The sequence below is a fragment of the Trichophyton rubrum genome, assembly GCF_000151425.1.
Source record: "Trichophyton rubrum CBS 118892 genomic scaffold supercont2.4, whole genome shotgun sequence".
Taxonomy (NCBI): domain Eukaryota; kingdom Fungi; phylum Ascomycota; class Eurotiomycetes; order Onygenales; family Arthrodermataceae; genus Trichophyton; species Trichophyton rubrum.
Genome location: NW_003456425.1, coordinates 1695785 through 1718163, shown reverse-complemented (window position 1 = coordinate 1718163; position 22379 = coordinate 1695785). Strand labels below are relative to the sequence as shown.

The 22379-nt window shown below is 47.1% G+C and overlaps 9 protein-coding genes across 9 annotated transcripts; 4 read left to right on the top strand and 5 right to left on the bottom strand.

Moving 5' to 3' along the window:
* Positions 1–267: 267 nt before the first annotated feature.
* On the bottom strand, positions 268–1093 carry TERG_04528 (uncharacterized protein; the record flags this gene model as incomplete). The annotated part of the gene is made up of 5 exons (XM_003235428.2): positions 268–483; positions 567–682; positions 763–788; positions 865–878; positions 950–1093. The coding sequence occupies 5 exons, from the start codon at positions 1091–1093 to the stop codon at positions 268–270; spliced, it is 516 nt and encodes a 171-aa protein (XP_003235476.2).
* A 1029-nt stretch (positions 1094–2122) lies between these two features.
* TERG_04527 (uncharacterized protein) lies at positions 2123–3970 on the top strand (the record flags this gene model as incomplete). The annotated part of the gene is made up of 1 exon (XM_003235427.2): positions 2123–3970. The coding sequence occupies one exon, from the start codon at positions 2123–2125 to the stop codon at positions 3968–3970; it is 1848 nt and encodes a 615-aa protein (XP_003235475.2).
* A 201-nt stretch (positions 3971–4171) lies between these two features.
* TERG_04526 (uncharacterized protein) lies at positions 4172–7547 on the bottom strand. Its single transcript, XM_003235426.2, has one exon. The coding sequence runs from the start codon at positions 7013–7015 to the stop codon at positions 4622–4624; it is 2394 nt and encodes a 797-aa protein (XP_003235474.1). The 5' UTR covers positions 7016–7547; the 3' UTR covers positions 4172–4621.
* Positions 7548–7916: 369 nt separating this feature from the next.
* TERG_04525 (uncharacterized protein) lies at positions 7917–9706 on the top strand (the record flags this gene model as incomplete). Its single annotated transcript, XM_003235425.2, has 1 exon — positions 7917–9706. The coding sequence occupies exon 1, from the start codon at positions 8246–8248 to the stop codon at positions 9704–9706; it is 1461 nt and encodes a 486-aa protein (XP_003235473.1). The 5' UTR covers positions 7917–8245.
* Positions 9707–10299: 593 nt separating this feature from the next.
* On the top strand, positions 10300–11662 carry TERG_04524 (uncharacterized protein; the record flags this gene model as incomplete). Its single annotated transcript, XM_003235424.1, has 3 exons — positions 10300–10393; positions 10460–10903; positions 10965–11662. 3 exons carry the CDS (start codon positions 10300–10302, stop codon positions 11660–11662), a joined length of 1236 nt encoding a protein of 411 aa, XP_003235472.1.
* Positions 11663–12073: 411 nt separating this feature from the next.
* Positions 12074–15237, bottom strand: TERG_04523 (CMGC/CDK/CRK7 protein kinase; the record flags this gene model as incomplete). Its single annotated transcript, XM_003235423.1, has 4 exons — positions 12074–12281; positions 12343–13891; positions 13965–14122; positions 14180–15237. The coding sequence occupies 4 exons, from the start codon at positions 15235–15237 to the stop codon at positions 12074–12076; spliced, it is 2973 nt and encodes a 990-aa protein (XP_003235471.1).
* A 614-nt stretch (positions 15238–15851) lies between these two features.
* Positions 15852–16136, top strand: TERG_04522 (uncharacterized protein; the record flags this gene model as incomplete). Its single annotated transcript, XM_003235422.2, has 1 exon — positions 15852–16136. The coding sequence occupies one exon, from the start codon at positions 15852–15854 to the stop codon at positions 16134–16136; it is 285 nt and encodes a 94-aa protein (XP_003235470.2).
* A 1220-nt stretch (positions 16137–17356) lies between these two features.
* Positions 17357–19139, bottom strand: TERG_04521 (uncharacterized protein; the record flags this gene model as incomplete). The annotated part of the gene is made up of 5 exons (XM_003235421.1): positions 17357–17445; positions 17510–17911; positions 17967–18323; positions 18433–18735; positions 18818–19139. 5 exons carry the CDS (start codon positions 19137–19139, stop codon positions 17357–17359), a joined length of 1473 nt encoding a protein of 490 aa, XP_003235469.1.
* Positions 19140–19934: 795 nt separating this feature from the next.
* Positions 19935–21974, bottom strand: TERG_04520 (uncharacterized protein; the record flags this gene model as incomplete). The annotated part of the gene is made up of 1 exon (XM_003235420.1): positions 19935–21974. The coding sequence occupies one exon, from the start codon at positions 21972–21974 to the stop codon at positions 19935–19937; it is 2040 nt and encodes a 679-aa protein (XP_003235468.1).
* Positions 21975–22379: the final 405 nt, after the last annotated feature.

Here is a 22379-nt window from a genome sequence, read left to right as displayed (position 1 = left end):
GTTGCAACTTCCTCTATAATCTTCAATAGACACCCCCAAGGATTCGTCTGGAAGGGTCCTTGGCATCACAAGACGATACAAGCCCTGGTATTCCGTATAGTATAATTTCAGAGAAGAGTAGCAGAAATGATGGTCAAAATAATATACAGATATCTCCTCGTCTCTCCTTTTATAGCATAATATATGCAAGAGCAGACTAAGCAAATATATTGCCTAGCCACTGTGGTAACATACCTAACCGAATGTATGTATAATATCCAGCATCAATCAGCTGAAACGATCACCCTTCCTCGATCTAAATACTTCGGCAGCTTCGTATTTCCCCTTCTCGGCCAGACGCTGCGCATCGGTGTCCGGTTCGTGTCTTGTAGGAGCTGGATCGTGTCCTAATTCTTCACTCGGGCTATATGCGTCATCCTTCTGTGACCCACTATTCAATTTCCCTGCCCGGGCAACTGCCGCCTTTGACTGTTCAGCTGCCGCCTTCAGCCAGTACCAAATGCCGGTTAGTGAAACCCTAGAGTCAATCTTATCTCGCCGTGGAGGGGAAGAATCTGTGTCCGTACCCTTGCCGAAGCTTCAGCTTTGGCCATTTCATCTTTGCGTTTCTGAGTAGCGTCAAATCTGGTTAATCGGTCGGCGTTGATAGAGCGTTTGGCGAAATAGTATGCGCCGCCACCAGCTGGTCACAAAACGGCATTAGATATCCTGCTCCTTTGAGGAGTATAAAAAAACAACCAGGGTATTGCATAATAGTCGTACCGACACAAAGCGCTCCCCATCCGATCCTAGGCAGATTGATTATGTTTAGTTCTCTCTTAATCCTCCCAATTGTGATCGATCAAAGCTATGGGTTGTCGGTACCAGGTTGATTTAATCTAAACACCGCCACGCAGTTAGTGACACCAGTTCCAGTAAAGAGTCAAAACCATGGCCAATGCTTACTTACAGTATTCATTTTTGAGTCCAAAAGAGAAACAATGGAACCGAATCTGTCAGTCTCTCGGCGTCTTTGATCTCTATCCCGGCTGGCGAAACTCGGCTCCAAATTTCCTGCTCGAAGTCGGCGATGGCTAGATTTTGGCTTAGTCATTGATCATGTGACACTATCTTGATAAGGAAGGCTCTTTTTGGATGCTGCAATATAAGAAGCCGAGATCGTCATCGACAACGACTTGTCTCTGACTTCTTCTCCCTTTCTCAGTGCTTCTTATCGCTTGCAAGTCGGCACCACTGGCCTGGTGCTAATGGAAAGTCTGAGGTAAGATACCATAACAGATCGAGATAATGTTCTAGGAGCTCCGGATCAGGGACACAGGACTTCTGGGGGATTCTTGATCTCTCAGGCCGCAGCAGTCAAACAGAAACATGCCTCCGAAGAGGAAGGCGGTCGAAGGTATATAATCTCAGTGAATAGGGCACCCAGCCCGCATGAAATATATAAACTAACAATGGGTTTATTTGGGTACGTAGGTGCAAAGGGGCGAGCCTCAAAGCGTGCAACTCCGAATCCTACTTCAACACCTCAGAGTGTAAGTAGCGATGAGTATGTCGGGCCTGAGGGCAGCGATGGTGAAGACGATAACTTGAAAGGCATGCTCTGTTTGTATACTACTTTGCGTTTTACCGGAAGGAGTACTAACGGTAGTATCTTGAACCAGACGTCGTGGAGAAATTTACGCTGCAATCCTACAGCCAAAAATCACAGGCCGTAAAACAGGATCCGCATTTTGGATACAAAGATTTCTCTTCCCTTGCATTGAAACCCGATCATGCAAACCGCCCACTTTGGATAGAGCCCCTAAAGGGGACCATTACACTGGAGAGCTTTTCTCCGTTAGCATCACAAGCGCAAGATTTTCTGACAACTATCGCTGAACCCTTGTCACGGCCCACGCATCTCCATGAATATCGGCTCACAGGCAACAGTCTTTATGCTGCCGTGTCCGTCGGACTTCTTCCTACAGATATCATCAATTTTCTTGATAGGTTATCGAAAACTCCTCTTCCTGAAACTCTAAAATCGTTTATTATCAATTTCACGAAATCATATGGAAAAATAAAGCTGGTGCTGAAACATAACCGGTTCTTTGTGGAAAGCTCAGATACAGCTACTCTGCAGATGCTTCTGAAAGATGAAGTTATTGGGCCGCAGAGAATAGAGTCATCCGAAATTACACAACAGGCAGCCCCGAAAATGGGCGGGTTAGTAATTCCAGGAACCAAGGATGCGGCTATGATGAAGCAAGCGCCAGACCAACGCGCGGCTCAGGTGTCAGAGAGGCCTGCCCAATCAAACGAAGATGACATTCTAGTGAACTTACGAGAGGAAGATGACGACGAAGAACAAGCACAGGTTCACAGCTTTGAAATTCCAAATACAGCAGTGGAGTCAGTGAAGGCTAGATGCCAATCCATGGGCTGTCCAGCACTTGAGGAATACGATTTCCGCAATGATGAGATCAACCCAACTTTGGACATTGACCTCAAACCCATTGCTCAGATTCGAAGCTACCAAGAAAAGAGTCTGAGTAAGATGTTTGGTAACGGGCGAGCAAAGAGTGGGATTATCGTCCTTCCGTGTGGTGCTGGTAAAACGCTGGTCGGTATTACTGCAGCATGCACTATCAAAAAGGGAACTATCGTCCTCTGCACTAGTTCCATGTCCGTTGTCCAGTGGCGGAATGAATTTATTCGATGGTCAAATATTGACCCGAGTGATATTGCCATCTTCACATCGGACAACAAGGAGAAGTTCCGACGGAGTACAGGAGTTATTGTATCTACGTACTCGATGGTTTCACAAACCCGAGCTAGATCTCATGACGCCGAAAAGATGATGGAGTGGCTGCAGTCTCGGGAGTGGGGGTTGATGTTGTTGGACGAAGTACATGTCGTGCCCGCCTTTATGTTCCGAACAGTCACATCCGCTATAGCTACACAAACCAAGCTCGGATTGACAGCCACGCTTCTCCGAGAGGATGATAAAATCAAAGATTTAAACTTTCTTATTGGGCCCAAGCTCTACGAAGCGAACTGGATGGAGCTTGCAGAGCAAGGTCATATTGCCAAAGTTCAATGTGCAGAAGTGTGGTGTCCCATGACTACCGAGTTTTATACCGAGTATATGCGTGAAAAGTCCAGGAAAGCCGCTCTTTTGTATATCATGAACCCCAGGAAATTCCAGGCCTGTCAATTCTTAATTGACTACCACGAAAAACGAGGCGATAAGATCATTGTCTTTTCAGACAATGTCTTTGCACTCGAACGTTATGCTTTGAAGCTGAAGAAGGCTTACATTTATGGTGGAACACCGCAAAATGAACGTCTGCGGATTCTTGAAAACTTTCAGCATAACGAACAAGTGAACACAATATTTCTCTCTAAGATTGGCGACACATCTCTCGACCTACCAGAGGCGACCTGTTTGATTCAAATATCATCTCACTACGGGTCTCGTCGACAGGAAGCTCAGCGGCTGGGGCGTATCCTTCGAGCTAAGCGTCGTAACGATGAAGGTTTCAACGCTTTCTTTTATTCCCTTGTCTCAAAGGATACCGATGAGATGTTTTACTCTTCCAAACGTCAAGCCTTCTTGGTCGATCAAGGCTACGCGTTCAAGGTGATCACCCATCTGCAGGGGATTGAGAATCTCGAGGGTCTTGCATATGCTACAGCCGAAGAGCGCCTGGCACTATTAGCTGACGTAACACTTCAGAATGAAACTTCAGCTGCTGTTGAGGAAAATGCTGATGATCTGTTTAATGATCGGTCGGCTGGAGGGAAATCTCGTGGTAATAAGAAGGCTGTGCGTAGGAACGCTGCAACTCTCAGTGGACTTGCTGGAGGAGAAGATATGGCTTATATCGAACATAACAAGAGCCGAAATAAGCAGTTGAAAGAACGGAGCTCTTTCTTCAAGAAGATTGATCGAGATCGGGCGAAGCGGAAGAAGATGCTAGAGCATTAGAACGATAATGTACACTCTGAGGTACAAAAAGGAATAATTCCCATTTCTTCCTTGGATTACAACTTGATAGGGTGATGGATGTTTGACTGTAACCGAAAATTCCTTTTCATGTACAACTTGTTATAAATATAACCAATAAAAATTTAATAATACAAACTGCCTAAGTACGATCAAACCATATCAAACATTTATTCTTAAGTAAAATAAATAATAAACAAATAAACAAAATAAATCGCACATTGATGAAGGAGGGTAGGGTCAAAGATAAAAAGATGTACAACAAAAATCTCCAAAATGCAAACACAGGCAACAAGTTACAATATTAGTATGTAGCAGAAAAGAAGAACTAAGCAAAGGCATATTAAACGGGTATCTAATTATTAGGTCGCACTAAAGTGTTAAATGCCAACTGGCCACGATAATCCCCGTTAATATATCGGGAGTCGGCTACTAATTCAAGAACTATGGCAACATTAAGAATCAAACATCAATCCTCCTTTAGTTAACAAAGCAGGAGGGGGCTCATAAGAAGCTCAGGAAGACCTGAATTAGACTGAAATTGGCCGTTCCGGAAGGGTATCAATTCAACAATAAAGAAAGGTATCAATTCATAGGTAAAGAATGAAGCGCCTAGAATGCGATGCGATGCAGTTACTCCTCGGAAATTGAAGATACGAATTTTGACACTTGCTTTTTCGTAATAATTTTTCCAAGTTTGGATCTTGAATCGCTCCGCCGTAGTTCACGGGGCTGGGAAGATGGAAGTGTTTTATCATTATTGACTGAGGATGTACCTGTAGATGGTCGATAAACTGCACTAGTGAGCAGCTGTTTATCTGAAAGCGTGGACTGTGAGGGAAATGCCCTCAACATGCTGCCTTGTCCATTGGCGTTTTGCCTGCTGGACGGCCCTGAAGATAGGTCCTGTCGTGCGAGTAATTTTTCGGTATCAGATCCAGATGTGGTCGATGATGGAGACGATGCTCCAGAGCCAATGGTCTTCTCGCTTTCTTTCGACTCGGTGGAAATTCGGTTAACACTCGATGTGGCTTCAAGAGCGACAAGCTCGCAGCGAGTGCAGGCAGACGCAGCGAGTTCAAGCATGCGAACCTGTTTCTCGAGCCTTGATCGAGCGAGCTTCACATCTTGAGACTCGGCTGCAATATCTTCGATCTCATCATCAGACATCTGAACAAATTTGGACGGAGTGATCATATCCTCCAAACCATCTATAAGGCATCCTTCGACAGCCAGGCTTACAATATTGTTGATGAAGTTGTTGAGAGATACTGAATAATACGCCAGCATACAGTCCAATATCTCGGAGTACAGTGAGCTAACACTGAGAGCTTTGATACCACTATTGGCTGCCCTCCGTATTTGAGAGATTTTTATATTTAGGTCCGGATCAACGATTGTCGGGATAACCCTTTTGAATGGAGCCACGAGTTCGTCAATTTTTTCTTGCAGTTTCTGCAATTTTTTTTCCATTTCGATATTGAATATCTTATGGATCAAGGCTTCGCCAAAGCTGGCATCCGCAATATGATGAAGGACGTCATTAAGATATTGCTTGATTTTCGCCCACATCTGGAAAACATGGGCCTTAGCAATTTCCTTCCACCGTAGGGAATATCGAATGAATAATTCGCCAACAACCTGGGCATTCATTAGGCCTGATATTTCGCGACCTTTGCTCTGCTTCACGAACTCCTCAAGGCCACTCATAAATTCTCTCTTCGTCACAGGTTGTGGTCCATCCTTTGTCCGTGGAGGTAATTCCTTTTGTTCAGTATCATCATAAATGTCGTAACTGTGGCCACGTCTTCTCATATCTTGGGAGAACTCTTCTGTCCAGTTGCTGATTGTAGCACGCAGTCGCCGTATAGAATGAGTTGGACGATATCTGAAATATGGATCATGATATTCCCCATGAATGGCGTCTTTCGTAAGGGACTGGAATCTTTCCCCTATCCGGGCCAGATACACGCGGCGTTCCACCGTAGTGGTACTTGAAGAACCAAGTTTCTCGTATAGCGAACGATGGGTATCAAGATCGATATTGATGTCTGATTTGAGAACAGCAAGGTGACGCTTGACCTCTGACAACAAGGTTTTACGGATCCTACTCCGAAGAGCACCCACGCCAAGGAAGTGAAGAGGTAGAGTCCTCCACGGTGTCGCAGTAGCAAAGAAAAGTTCCTCAATATCATCACGACTAACTCTTACGGGGCGTTCGGTTCCTTCGCTATCGGTATTTCGTAATAAATGCCATCCTAGCTGTAATGATTGATGTTGTTGCTTGACCCGGTCATACACCTTGGCGATGGTAGAGGCGTCAGGGTCTAGACGGTCGAGTTTGGTAACAATCCCCATTGTCCGGGCCGCGAAACTCTTTGTCATAGGGAGTACCATTTGCTCTGAGAGTTGACGTTCTGCAGAGATAACAGCAAGGATGATGCTTCGTGGGTTCTGTAGGTATGTTAGGGTGAGGCTCTTGGCGACTGCGATATCTGCAGTAGTTTGATTATCACGGGGTAGGTACATCAAACCCGGCAGGTCAACTACCGTAAGATTGGGTAGTGTCGGGCCGGATATCTCTAGATGTAGGACGTCCTCTGAGTAGCTTCCTTCGCGAGTAAGACCCATGATTAGGCGAGCCTCCGAGAAGAGCCTGGGTATATCCGATAGCCAGTCGTGCGAGCGAGAAAAAACCCCAAGTTTTTGTTTGTGATCTGGCGAAGCATTTGGCCCCGGACGAATTTTAACTTGCGTGCCGACGCTTGTTGATCTTCGAAGAGCCACTTCGACGACAAACCGGGTTGAGACGCCATTGTTGACAGGCAAAGGGACACCGGTAATGGCTTCGAATACCGCTGACTTGCCGCAGTTTTGGTCGCCGCAAATAACGAGTGTGTGGGAGAAAACTTGGTGATGCAGTCCTATTCGACGTAATTCATCAAGGCGTTCGAGAAGGAGAGACTGGTCGTCTGACTGCAAAAGATTAATCGGTAAACTGTCGTACTTCATGGCGTTTTGGCCCATCGTTGGCAGCGTAGACGGGACAACAAGACCGCCAGATTGAAAGAGCTTCTGTGTTCTTTCGAAGAAGACAAGAACGAAGCTGCGGACGAAGGGAGAGCCATCTAAATATCAGTAAGCTCAGCCTAACACTGGATATCCTGTTTTGCCTCGAGCTACCGGTTATGCGGAAAGCTCACCCCTCAAAGTAAAAGTCTAGGCTTGCCTCGCTTCGATGGTATATATGAAACCGAGTGTGTATGCAGGGTGGCAATTCGGGAATAGTATTGAGATATTTCTGCTGTCAAAGCGAAGATTGTGAACCAATTGATGTCGTTCTTGCAGCTAAGCAATTCCTACAGGCACCTAGTCGTTGATTTTTTTCCAAAATAGACATGGTGGAAACGGAGCATCTAACGCAGTCTGGTTTTGTTAACATCGAAGCAACTGGGGACACCCCTTCGCCGTTTGGAGCGCCTTAACCGAAACAGTGCAATGGCCCGAGATATGCCGACTCCGCACCATTTTGTGTACAAGATAGGCCTAGGCGTTACCAGTGCATGGGACGCTAACGCAGGGCAGACCCATCCTGCTGAGCTGCGAGCCTATGGGTTGTGCAATGATCTGAGGCTTTCAGGGGCTGATCCTAGCACGGCATCGCGATGCCTCAACGTTGAACTCCGCACCCAGGGGATCGGCGAGTGAATTATGCTGATGAGAAAAGACAGCGCCCGGCATGCCGGAGAATCCGAAAACAGGTCTTGCCGGCCAATTTAAAATCAAGTTCGACCTTGGAGGAAATTCTGCATGTATTGCTCTTGTTCTTCTACTACTTCTTCTTCCTCTTTCCGCGCTTCTTCTCTCTCCTCTCTCTCGTCTTCTCTCGCGTCTTCTGGCTTGCAACGTTGATCGTTCGCCCGTCGTTGGATTTTGCCTGTTTCGGAAGCGCGCTAATGCTGACTAACTAAGCGGCGCCTAATGCGTCTGCGGCTTAAGTCACCTGACATGATCTGATCCTCGATTTCTTGATTACTTAAGCTTGGGCATGTATCAGGTGCACATGACGTCACGTGGAATATCAACGTCACGACTTGCCAGACATTGAAGAGCTCACGACTTGCTTTGATAGTCTATCAGACAACTTCTCGAGCAGCAGCACGAGAGCGCCAACTAACAAGCAGCTTGCAGCAAGATCGGCACCCTAAACTGAATCTCAGCCCGGACAAAGAGTGTCCGCAAAGTTTGCCGCTAACGATGACATCGGATTCGGGACGTGATCGCAGCCAGACCTGCCCTCACAGCGGCCGCCGCAGTGGCGCCGGAGACGAGGAAGAGAACCCGTTTATAGCTTTTCGCCGTTACGCTGATAAACAGCTTTCAACCCTTCTTCGATCAGTTGTTGGGCTTCCCTCCGCCGTTCTCCCCCCCGCAAAGGACTGGCTCGGCCTAAGTGACGAAGCATTGAGCCAGGAGCTAAAAGCTCGCCGAGACAGCACAAAAAACTACTATTGTCAACACCACAAATGCCGCGATTGCAATTTAAGTGATGGCTACTCCTCGTCTCGTGGCGGATATGATGAACAGTTTTTTGGGACCAACCCTTCGATAACGGAACAGCATCGAAGATACGCGAGTCAATCTATCCCTGCATCAGCATTTGACGCGTTGTTCGACAGTGCCTGGCCCACCGACCCTTCTCTTCTATTCCGGGATCTGGCTCACTTTCATAGACCATTTATTTTTGACTTTATGTCCCCCTCAACTTCTGCAGGATGGCCAATCTCGTACCTCATGTTTTCCCCTTACTCACCCCTCCAGTTAGAAAGGCAACGGCAATTATGCCCACGCTATCAGGAGCATTCTTCTTCCTCTTGGTTTGGCTCCTTGGCTCCATCTCATGAGCACAGGGATCTCAGGGAACCTCAGTGGCGGGAAGCATTCGAAGATTTACTCCGGATTGAAAACGGTAAAGCTATGCTTGATAGGCATCCACAGGGGGAACGTACGAACGAATCTGGGAAGTCCTGGCTCGCAGGCTTAATCCACCGTGGCAGCCTAGGTGACGGCTGGTCTCACGTCAGCCAGCCTGACGGTGAAGGGGAATACTTCAAATTTCAATGCATGACCTCCAATGATACCTCTCCAAACCACGAGGGGATGTCACAGGAAAAAGTGACAAGTGAGGAAGGCAAGCAGTTCTCGGAACTTGACCTATACGATAACTTCCTCCATAAAGTTAGCCATGGTACTGTCTCACAGACAAGTCCATTGTTAAGAGCAATACTTGACGAGCGAAAACAGCAGCGCCAGGAGCTCGAGGAGCTGCAGCTACAATGGCGAGAGATGTTCCGCGAGAAAGAGATGGAGCGTGCGGAAGATCATCAAGCCATCGCCGATTCTGCTCGCTTTAGGGACACAGCATCACAGTCCCAGACATCCCAGACTAATGCAAATCTATCTCCACCAATAGTTACTAGTGTCACCACGACACAGCGTCAGATGCAGCCTGATGGCTCCATTAAGACCAAAATCATTGTTAGCAAACGCTTTGCCGATGGACGAGTAGAAAACACTGAAACCGAAGAAATTACAAGAAATAACCGCCTAGCTGTTGACGACGATAACCAGACAGTGGCTACTCAGGATGAGACTAAAGACGGCACACCAAATGGACGTGATAAGAAGCGCAGTGGCGGCTGGTTCTGGCAGGAGTAACATGATATCAGCTGGTCGGTATCTACAACGATGTACTCTCCTCTCAACTCCTAGCTACCTCTTCTCTCCTGGACAAAAAGGTGACATCTCCCTTGCCCTCTCGTGATTCGAGTGTCTTGAAAATTCACAGCCACTACACTCCTTTTCTTTTTTTCCACTCTCGGCCGCAGAGTTCTCATTAACTTTGATTGTTTATGTCGATGTTTCTTTTAGCGTTTGTCAAACCTAATTATCAGCTGGATCTGTACGGAGTACATTGATTTATTTTGGGCGTTCTGAGCATTTTATATTAACATTAACCATTCTCTCCAGTCAATCCAATTTTTTTTGGCTCAGCTTTTCCCTCGGTAAGTTGGATAGACATGATTACTAATATTCAGTTACTAAGCTCGTTTGGATAAATCGAGATTCCTCGTACCTAGGCTCACGAGAACAGCATTATTATTAGATACGGGACCGTTGGTTTCGACTAACTAACTCTAACCCTTGGATACTCACATATATCAAGCCGCTTTCGTTTCCCATTTTTCTTTAATTCCCCGCTGAGTCCGACATTTCATACCGTTCGTCTAAGTTGGCCATTTCCTTTCACCATGTCTAAAGATGTCATGCCGAATCCGGCGCATGTTGGCGTTGATACTTTGCTATCTAGAAAATTTGGCAAGGAGACGGTCAATTATTTTTCTAGTTAGAAGGCCAACTATATTCTGTCGATATACGTTCAATTTCACTAACACTGATTCTATCACACAGGTTCTCCTTTAAATCGGGTATCATTCCTTCGGTCCGACAATCTGTTCTTATCAAATGCCCTCAAACACCCCTCCACCAGGTTTCTACTATTCAACGAGCTTGCGCCGCTATCTCGAAATCCTACGGAGCTACATTACGCGTCATTTCAGGAAGTTGAGTCAATTATACCTCTAAGTTTATTCGATAAGCCCGAAAAGGAGATCATTGAAAGCTATGACTCGGACAAGGCGGTTCCTCTGGTCGTATTTCTGGGATTGAATGAATCCCAAACAGAAGGCGAAGGATTTATATATAGAACCTACAAGGGGGCTCCGTATTTTGCCCTTGATGTCACTCCTCGTGGGCTACTAGAGGAATCGGCTAAGAAGATAATTGAGTCTATGGAATCGAAGGGTCTTACGTTTATCAAAGCTAGAGCAATTACTTCGTTGCCCTCGGATGATGGTAAGACAACCAACCCCTTTTCCCAACAATATATAATGAGGGTATTAATTGGCTTTCTAAGCTGCCATATATGCCCAAGCTAGACACACAATAGATTGGAATGCCCGCAACGCCTTCTGTGGAGCGTGCGGGCAACCGACCATTTCAACAAATGCAGGCTCAAAGCGAGCCTGCCCTCCAACTGACCTTGGGTTATCTGCAGATAAATCACGTCCTCCCTGTCATACTCGCAACACAATTTCAAACCTCTCCTTTCCACGGACAGACCCAACAGTCATTGCAGCAATAGTATCTCATGACGGGAAAAAGGTGCTACTTGGGCGCCAAAAGAGATACCCACCATGCTGGTACTCAACTTTAGCTGGTTTCATTGAACCAGGCGAATCCGTTGAAGATGCTGTCCGCCGCGAAGTCTGGGAGGAGTCCGGAGTTATAGTCTCTCGTGTTATCATACACAGTACCCAGCCATGGCCATATCCGGCTAACCTTATGATTGGGGCCATCGGCCAGACTGCGAAGCCCGAAGATGAAGCCATATGTCTCAGCCATGACCCTGAGCTGGAGGAGGCAAAATGGTTTGATATTTCTGAAGTTCAGGAGGCTCTGAAATCCGGGGTATCTTCCCTAGGAGCGCCACCACCACCTGGGTATAAGGAAGGCGGCCTGCGGTTAGCACCTAGCACCGCGATTGCGTATTTCCTCATTGAAGCTGCTGCCAATGCTGAGCTTCTGGGAAATCAATATGTGCCTAGAATGTAATATTGATTTCCCGCTTCCAGTGTAATAGAATAATCAGGGATTGGATAGATTAGATAGTTACTTGAAATTGATCTCTTCTATAGATTGGAAACGTTTAAGTATTAAGGTTAATGTCATTTACGCTCTGCAACAAAGCCAGGCAAAAAGGTAAAACAAAGCTTCAGTTGATTATAGAGATAACTGCGGGTAGTCATATTGCAATCCCTCCAACGCCAGAGCAAGTCACAAGTTTATCATCCACGTATCCTCAGGAGGTACACTAGGATGATCGAGTTATACATTTTCTTTCCGTCTCAAATTTTGCGCCGAAACAATAAAAAAAGAGGTGTAAATACTAACACAGGTGGCTGGAAAGATGGTAACAAGGAGGCAGAGGAGGCAAACGATATACCTTATGTAAGTCGATGAGGTTTAGTTTTCTGTCTCTGCGCCCTGCGAGGTTGGTGCACTGTCGTCGAGCCTTGTGCGTTTGGATTCCCTATCCTCACTTAGTTCGGTAGAGCCAGCTATTTTTCGCTTTTCTCTTTCTCGTTGTTCTGCACGGCGAGCTTCTTTATCCTTCTCTTTCCGGTGAGCTTTGGATTCGAACTCATGCCAATCACCTTCTACGTCTGCGAGTCTAGAGAAATAATCGTGTTAGTACAATCAATACATTCTATGGCCCTAGAAAGATGACTTACTCCATAGCTTGCTGTGGCTTGGGCTCTTCGGACACAAAGTAAGGGTGGGCAAGAATTTCCTCTGCAGACGGTCGTTTACTAGCATCATACTGAAATATGCTGGCAACAAGGTCAAGGGCAGCGGGAGATAAACAATCCCGATATAAATCCTCGAACGCCCTCTTCTTTCTCTCAGCGGGACGCATGAGTTCAAACCAGGGCATATCAATAATATCTGGCCAGTCGGCTCTTGTAGGGGTTCCAAGAGAGTTGTAGAGTTTATCTATTTGATTGAGCTCACTGCCATCTCCAGGGAAAATGGCCTTCTTGGTAAACATCTCCATGTAAACGCAAGCAGCACTCCAAATGTCGACCGCAGGGCCGTATCGAGTCTCTCCGAGGAGGAGCTCTGGGGGCCTATACCATATTGTGATAACTCGGTTGGTATAGTCGAGTTGTCGTGACTTAGAAAAGAACCTAGCAAGTCCAAAATCTGCAAATTTGAGTTGGCCTTGATTGCTGATGAGAATGTTTGCTGCCTTGATATCTCGATGAAGTACTCCGCGGTGGTGTAGGTAGTTCAATCCTTCAAACATTTGTTTCGCAAGATGTTTCTTGTGTGCAGCTGAAAGTACGAAGGTAGGGTGGTTGATGAGACCAGTAAGGTCGTGGGAAAGATATTCGAACACCATAAAGCACTCGTTTTTTTCCACCATTACCTCCTGTAGGCTTACCACATTCTGATGATGCAGATGTTGGAGGAGCCTTATTTCTCGAACAGCAGTGATAGGAAAACCATCCTTCTCCCCCTCCATGCGTATTCGTTTCAAGGCAACCATGTTCTTTGTAAAAACATGTACGGCCTTGAAAACTTTGCCGTAAGTACCAGCTCCCACCACAGACTCGTTTCCGGGTTTGCGGTAATATACAGAGTCTGCACGTGAAAACTCCTCAGAAAGAGTTGGCCTGGGCTTCATACGAGTGAGTATCTTCTTCTTAGGCTTAGAGCGCTCAGTCGTACGGTCTTTTCGTTTTTCAGGCCGAGACTCTCGTCGGTCGTCTCGTCGTTCCCGCCGCCTTTCATCCCAAGCGTCAAACCGACGCTCTGCACGACGGGGGTCTCGACGGTCATCCCGACGATCAGAGCGGGTTTCGTGTTTCAATTTAGAGGTCACGGACTGGGACTTTGTTTTTGGGAGTTCCAAAGGCCGAGGAGGTTCACGCATTTTATGCGTTAGGTCAGGAATCGGTTTTGGAGCTTGAGAAGGGGTAGGTTTTGTTTTGAATGCAAAGCTGAATTTCCCAGATTCCTTTGGTTGTGAAGTGGTGCTGGTAGGCTGACGTTTAGAAGGAGGAGGTTCAGGGCGTTCTAGATCGCCTGCCGCCCCTTGATCCTCCACCTGAAGGTCTTTCGATGGCCGAAAAGGGTTGTCCTCTTCATCAGTATCGAGAGACATCTGCTCTTCAGAGGGTATTTGCATTGGAAGAGGCGGTGGGTGCTGGTGGGAGGTGCCACGGCCACGACTAGTCCATTGTACAGCATCCAAATGCGAGCCCCTAGTGCGTGAGCCTAGAGATTTGTCAGAACAGGTTAACACTTTGCGAGAAAAGTTTTAATAGGGAAGAAAGTATGAGATCCTTACCACGATATGATGAGCTACTTCCTCTATAGGCCTGAGCGGAATAGCCAGGTGGAAGATGCCCTGAGCTGGGTGGTTGACCTTGATAATATTGGCTCGGTGGTGCACTTTGAGGCGGATAGCTGGATTGTCTATATGGTGGGGAGTAGCCGTGCATTTGCCTGACAAAGAGTAAGTAAAATTAAATCAGGCAGCGTAAACATAGAGGTTCAGCTCACCTCGACTGTCCATGGTAGGGCTGTGATTGTTGCTGTGCGGACCACGAGCCGCGCCCACCACCACTATAAGGGGAGGCAGACTGCGGAGATTCGTGTCTGGAGCTGGTAGGAGTTACATACTGTGGTGATGTGGTGTATGGCTGACGAGTATCAACAGACGGATGTGACGGCCGTCGTGAAGACCGGGCTTCTGCCGGCCTTACACCATGTACAGGATATGTGTCACGCATGTGTTCGTCGTTATTGGTTCTCTGTCTGCTGCTGTCTTTACACACGCTTGCGATCGGTAAAGGAGAACAACCGGGCTTTGAAGAGTCGCTCGAAACGGGTTCTAGGGGGCGAAAGGAGGAGGCAGAAGGGGAACGGTGATGCGAGGCTCTAGAAGTAAGCGGGTACCGTGACGCTGGTCGGGAATGGGGTTCTATATTGCGAGGGAATGGGGGAGCAAAAGGTCTTGGGGAAGCGGTAAGGTGACTCTGCTTGTCGGACGGGGGATGTGATCTAGAGCTCGTCCCAGCAAAATCTTCAATAAAATCGTTAGCGTGTCGATTCTCCTTGTCTAAAAGGTGATTTCTCTCTGGAAAATTGCTGTGCTCTCGAAGTTTCCCATGCTTCACGGCATAGTCATCACTACCACGGGCTTGTCGTCTGCTAACGGAAGAGTGGCGGCGACGCAAAAAGGGTGGTGAAGCACTCCTCAGTCGCTTGTATTCCTCCAACCGTGAACGTGAATGTGCCTCTTCATCTTGTCGGACCCTTACCTGTTGCTCTGGGCAAGACTTGCGCTGTTCTTGAGCAGCAGAATCGTCGTGTGGGGATGGGGACGCGGTTCTTCTCCCTCCACCTCGTCCCTGGTCGGTTCGATGGAGCGAAGAAGGTCGATGATACGAATCAACACGGCCTCCGTCCGATCTATTCTGCTCCTTGCGACGTGGCGGATGTCTGGATTTCTGGTGATAGGCGCCTCTTTTGCTCGCCTTTTGCTCTATTGTATCGTATTCGTGGTGCCCGTCTCTCCTCTGTTCTCTCATCGATAGATGCCTATCGTATCCGGCCATGTACCCCAAGCCACATCTGCTTTTTTAAATAGACAATTTGATCGACTGGCAGCCGTAGCAATGCCAGGTTGCGCCAAAGGTATTGCCCGTCGTATCGGTCGTCGTCTGGCTTGCGCCTTGTTGTGTTGCCAAAATAATGTTAAGAAGGCGGTTTTTTTTTCTTTGGTCGATAAAAAGTGGCTCCCGGAACAACGGCGGGCGAGAGACACCATTTCCGCACACCTGCCTTGCTCTCGCCTTTGTATTCCATCCAGCGCAAGTCTTCTAAAACGAGGTCGATTCGTCGGGAGTCGATATATGCTGCACGAAGATTGGTGCGTGGGAGATTAGAAAGTCGTTAGCCGGTGTAGATATTGGTATATCTACTCTTTTGTTTTTCCCTGTTTCGTATCTGGTGAAGCTCGGGATACAGCTGCAAGTAGAGTATACCGGAACAGCGAAGATTTGATATTACTCAGTCTCCCGCCATTGAACAACCAACAATGATCGCCGCCAGGTTCGTCTGTTCGGGCCGATTCAGGTTGTGTAAATCGTCCGAATTTCACTCCTGTCATGGCATCTACGAAAGGGAATGGCGGGCTCCATGGCCAGGCTGTGAAATGACCAAGGCCAACATGGGGCGCTGGTCCGACAGAGGCGCTGGCAGCGCCCTACCCCAAGGTGCTTCTCCGGCATTCAAATATCTGCAAAGATTCCGCCTAAGTTCACCGCACAATTCCTTTGGTGTCGCCAACTGCCGGAGCCCGGAGCCAACGTCCATGGCATACCGCCACCTGTCTATCTACGGTATAAAATTTCTCGAACTCGAGGTCATCAATCATGGAGGAGGGCCAGCACATTGCCAGGTTAAGCTCCTCACAAGCCGCATATGTCGTGATAACTTCATGGCAAGCGGTTGAGTTGTATCAAATTTGTGATATGCGCGGCAGAATATTCCTTAGTTGACTCGATGAAAAAGCTGCTTGCAATGTTCCTATACATAGTCAGCATGTAGCCAGCCAGCTTTTCCAATGCCCTTTCTATCGGGGGGTGGTCATATGGTGAGGATTTTGTTGGCACAGTATAGCTCAGCAAAGACAGGCTTATTGTGGTCAACCTTCATGCTATCTTGACTGAACCATGTGGGCATTTACTCGAGGAAATAACTTGCGGTGTAACGCCCGAATAGCCACACCAGCTTGCCGATGATCCTCCTGGGCCCTGACAGTAGTGATCCAGGAATCCAAGTTTACCAAAATAAGTAATAATATATAAACCATAGACTCCTCCACCTAGGACACAGCCAGTGATGAGTAGGGTCTCATCCCAGCAGCCGAATGATTCGTATCCCCATAGCTAAACTGTGACCGTCTGTCAATATTAAGAGGCAAAGGAAGTCACAAGCCGAAAGGTATATGAACTTAGCGCATACCTAGTTAACCTGGGGAGCCAGAGGGTGAACGAATGTCTATATTCCAAATATTCACCATTTTATCAGGCAAATATTGAACATTGACGTCAACTATATGCATATACTAACTGGTCATCACCAATCGTTCACCTAGCAGAATCGTTCGGGCATTTCAGGTGCAATAAGTGACTGTGTGATCTGGTAATGGAAAGAAAATATCCGGATTCAACATTATATAAAGCATAGATGCTGGGGGCAGACCTATAAAGAACGCAAAGTGTTATTCAAGTCGGCTCTAGCATCTGGTTTGCCCCTCTCACTTTTGCTTTGTTGGAGTGGAGATTTCGCATCAACAGTACATTAATAACACAGGAAACATACCTTAGACACAAGGAGCAGCCCCCAAGCTATCCCCAGGGCCACGCAGCACCGTAACTTGTTCTCAGCCCTTCTTCCTCGAGAGCGACATCCCCCATGTTCATCTGAAGCTAAAAAACTTGGTGAAATTTGGCAGCCGGGTCTGTCACGTGATATTACTTTGACGGGCCTTCGATGACTAAGACAGTGCAACATAATTTATTAACTGCCTAGTATGGATGGGGAAATTGCATTCTACGTATGAAGGTAAATATCCTGCGACGTGCACTTGCAAATATACAGGAATATATGGAAAAGGGGGCCCATTCTGGTTCTATAAACGACATTACGAGCCTTATTTCCTAGCATAAGCTACTGTCGAGCTGGAATTTCCTCCCATGCCTCCTCAAACCCGGCAGATCTTACCCAGTTGGGTCCTGGCGCATGGATAGAATCAACCACTAAATGGATAATTCGCTCCGTTAGTTACCTTGGTACTGCAATTGCAAGGATGGCGTTACTCACGCATATTTCCCAGCTTCAGCCACATGTCACCCTTGATACGGAAACCATCTTTTTCTTCATACGGCTTGCAAACCTTCTCACCATGGGCGATATGCCGGATAAACTTGGCAGCGTGTCCGTCATCCTGCTTAAGTGCCACAGTCTCCTTGAACACTCCTTTCCAGTCTAATTTGGCAGGGTAATTTGTGATGTCCTCCAGGTGCGGCTCCGTGCACCCGCGAGAGACGTAGGTAAGGAGATCGTTACGAGCTTTCCATTCAAGAAGACGTACCTTATTCTCCTTGGTCATCCAAGACTGGGCAAAGAAAGCAGGAAGGAATATGTTGGAGTTCAACGCATGAATGTAGAAGAAATCAAACCTGATTGCCTTTTTGGGATTTTGGGCCGTTCCAGTGAAATACACTAAAATCATCAAATCAGCCCATACCTTCTAACACAAGGACTGGACGCAATATACCCGTTGAGTTAATCAATTCAGCGAGCTTCTCATCGAACTGGCTGGGGTCGACGTTGAACTGGCTGGCGTATTCAATCATCTTTTCCGGGCATCGATGCATCACACCGTCAAAAAATTTACTCGAGTCAGCCCACTCAACTGATCGTTTGATATCCGAATCGTTCCGTAGCTCGTCTTGGAGTTGCACCAATGTTTTGTTGCTGGGCTTCCCAGCATCGCGTGCCATCTTCTCTGCGGACTGAAAGAAGGTCTCCAGCTGTTTATTATGCGTGGCGGTTTGAGCAAGACCCTGGGCAATGATAGAAGGCTGATTGAATTCGATGCCAAATCCCAGATGGATCAGCGGATGTATAAGCCCTATCAACACCTATCAGCAAGCTGGTACAGAATTGACACAATATACCTAGGCCCGAAAAATAATTCATGTCAAAGAAGAGAAATAGGGGGATGGAAATATTTAAAGCACCTCCAAAAAGTCGCGCCAACATCTCGTCGGCAAACTCTCCTCCTGCAAAGAGGTACTTTTGTACAACAGAGCCGACACCTTTAGACTCGATTTCCTGTTTGAAAAAATGCAGGAAATTTGGGTAATGCTCTCTCTTTCCAGCTAGTTTCCTGAACTCATCTTTATTGCTTAGACGCTTGACAACGTCCTCGTCTACCGGAAGAGCAGGCCGTTGATAACTTGAACCGCTGGCATAGGCACGGTCTACGTCTTCTGGGGAAGCCCCGAGAGCATAGATGGATAGTACATGGTGATCAATGTGGTCTGTGATAGCAATTAGCCAGTTATGAATGGATCTTTGTCAAGGGTTTACCTTGGATATGCACGAAATTATCGGAAAACTTACTGTGGAATCCCATGTCGTTGAAGTAAATATTATGTTCTTGTTCATCTTTCTGCAACAACTCGCTTGCCTTCTCAGCCGTTTCTACTTTTGGGTTGAAGCTAAAAACGGGTGCATCTGTAACGGACAGTTTGATATTATTTGGGGACGCCATGGTTATCTGTCTTCTTTGTACGCAGGGTGAAGTGGTACGGAGTCTTGCTGCTGGCTTGATGAGCAAAATGAGAGAAGGAACAGCCGTGGGTATCTGTTTTGACGATAGAGGAGACCTAGTAAGGAATCCTGATGCAGAAAGGATATTTCTAGTAAAGATTCTGCAACTCATAGACCCCAAACACTAAAAAAGGACACCGTTGCACCAAATACTTTGCAAGATTGGCTTTGTACAGACAGGCCTAACTACTTACTTATAACCAGTAGGCAGCAACCATCGCTTGGCTAACTAATAGCTCCAAGCAAGCCCAATAGTTGATACGTATTACCAATCTACTTTGCCAAACCTGCCACGGCTGCGTCAAGTTACGGAATCTAGAACGGCTTTTTATTCAGCTCCAAGCTCCGTCTCGTGTCGAGCAAAGCAAATACTCCGCAATGCATTCTTGCTACGTCGTCCTCTGCTTGCATACGTCATACGTCATAGATTATTAATAATACCTCAAAGTCGGGCACGGTGGGCCGAGAGGCCGATGCTCGAAGCTTAACTCGACATACAAAAAACAACAAAACAACACGGAGAATGGACGGAGTTAACAGCTAGACGAAGGCCTGAAGAGAGGTGATCAGGATAGCGCTTTGAATTACATCTTCCCTGGATGCTTGTCTAGCTTGCTAGCTTGTTAACTTGTTGATCTCATTCCAGCCAAACGCAGGCATCCCACTCTCTTTCTCTCCGTCAGTCATTTTCCAGCCTCTCCCAGGTGGTTACCTGCTAAGAAATACAGAATCTGAAGCCCGTTTGTGCCAAATCACCTCAAATACTTGCGACCACCAATTTTACCAGTCACCTTGTGCCTCGATTCTCCACCCTTTGCATCTCGTATGGGCCACCCAACGTTTCTCTGGAAACGGAACGCAGCCCCTTGCCCTGACACGATGTCCACTTTTGCATTCTAACCTGTAATCAGGCCCGTGGAGGAAAGGCCACCAGGGCGAATTTTGACCTTGCATGCTCTTCCCTCGACATCAATATCTCTTCCATTCCCTCTAACCTCTCCAGGGCACGAGAAGGTATCTCGGTCGCAGTATTACTCCTCGTTCTTGCATCGACATACCCCCAAAGAAACATGTCTGTGTAATGGAGTTGTAGATTCAACCCTCGACGAATCGACTCCCTCATGATCAGTTCATCTGGACGCAATAGTATACGCCGGCTTCGTGTCATACCCCAGGCCTCATATTGCATTTTTCCAATCTCATCTGGCGGAATGCCGAAAATTGTCTGGCCGCGTTCAGGGTGTGGAGGGTGATACCTCCAGCGGGTGTAAAGCTTCAAGACATCCAATTTGCTGACTAGAGCTGTGCGTCTTAGAGCTCTCCATAACATTGTGAGACTTGGCTGTGCCAGGAGCAGGCGACGCATACCATCCTTTCCATTGCCCGTAACAGGATCAGTGAACCGCATATCGATCTTGACAAAGAGCATCATGGCGAAAAAAAGGTCAAGGTCACTGAAAATAGATGTTTGCCGAACCAGTGCAATACGTCGCTTATTGTCCGGAATATCCAGCAGAAGCCATATTTTCTTCAGGACAGAGGTGCAATTATCAGGAACGGGCAAGCCGTCTTCTGCCATGATGGTGACTATCTGGTGACATACCATTTCCCGGTAGCATATCATTAACAACCATCGGAAAGAAGGAACCTGGCGAAATTCTCCTGCCTCTGCTCTCTCCGGGACTTGATGTGGCTGCTTAGTGGGATCAGTAAAGCAAAGCTTACCAAAGCAACGGAAGGGGAAGATCTGCGCCGATTCCATAGCTCGACGATGCGCCTGGGAAATGATGATTCCAGTAATACGATTGCGAACGATATGATGAAACGGTCTGGACATGCAATAGAGAATCAGCAGCTCTTGGACCCGAAGATACTTTGCCATGATAATAATTAGTTCGGGATGCCTAACCAAGTGCTGAAATATGTTAAATTCAGGCCTGAATTCTTCGCGCTGGACAACTGACATATCCTTAAATTCGGGGATATCTTCAGCCTTCACTATTGAGAAATTCCCAAGAGAGACTGAGTCAAAGTCCAACTGAGCAAGGTCACCAAAGCTCCGGTAACCATTACTGTGGCCGCGGTTGGTAATACGGCATTTTCTGATAGTCCTGGAAGTCCAGTCCGGATATTCTGGTCTAGGGACCCCTGTCGCGTGCCATTCACGGTCTTTCCAGGTGCTAATGAGATGGTTTGCAAGGAATCCACGGCTGAGGGGTGGTAAACTTCCCACAAGTAAAGACACCGTTTTCCTTATTTCTGGAAGGACAATAGGCCCGTCCTCATTCTTGTCCCTAAACTGTCTTACAACAATCCCCCTTAACGTTGGCAATTTGACAGTTGGAACGGCAATGCTGTTTGGCTTGAGCCTTTTTTGGTAAACATGTACCTTGGCCAAGCGAACAATTCCAGCTCCAGAGGGGCTTGTATCTCGGCTTGACTTGACCTCGCCGCTGAAAGATCGTATTCCTTGATTCTCGGGACCATGACTGTCTTTTGGGAGCATAGCCGTCAGTGCTGGATTAGGCAACAGAGGGCCATCATACCCTGCAGCAATAGCCCAGGCGTAACCTTGTGCGTTTGCTGGATATAGTTCTGCTTCAAGTCTCCTGAATAAGTGTCGTGGAAATGGAACCCGTCCATTATCCGGAAATGGTTTATTCGAATCCGAATTAAAATGAAGCATAGGACGGTCATCGGGGATAGCCCCAATTGGGCCAAGCGCGTCTGGAACCGGCTTGTACCCCTGATCAGATAGCGGTGGGAGATAAGCCGGCCCAGGTGCAAATTCGTGAGCAACTTCACCAACTTGTTGCTGATCAGGCTCTCCATGATCTCCGGACGGCAGAGACTGCTGTCTCTGTTTGCCTTTTTGGGCTCTTGCTCTACCCTTACTTTGGGGACAGCGTGCGCTTGATGATCCTTTTCGAGTCTCTCGGCCAGCCATAACTGGGTCAATTTGCAATATAAAGGAAGTTGGCTTTCTCCGTATGTTTCCTATAACACCAAGGCGTATACCCAGTGACAAATTAGCAACAGTTTCCATAAGAGGTCAAAGAAGATAGAGTGGGGGAATGCAAGGATTTCATGGTACATTCTATGCAGCACCATCTAATATCAGGGGCTATACCGCTTGTTCAGGGACGAACTACGCTGCCTTTGCTCCTTGCTACCTATCACGCGCAAGTTTATAAGTATAAACTTGATCAAAGCTACAATAAATGTAGAATTTTTGAGTTAGCTGTTGCTAGAGATATGGGAAGAAAAAGGAGAAGAAGACAATTTGTGAAAAGGTCACACCACTTAAGGCCTTATAAAGGCCAACTTCTGGAAGACGGGAAGTTCCGACACT

Bases quoted from the DNA above. Each gene is read 5' to 3' on its own strand.
- TERG_04526 (XM_003235426.2), bottom strand. From the start codon at position 7,015: ATGGGCCAAAACGCCATGAAGTACGACAGTTTACCGATTAATCTTTTG.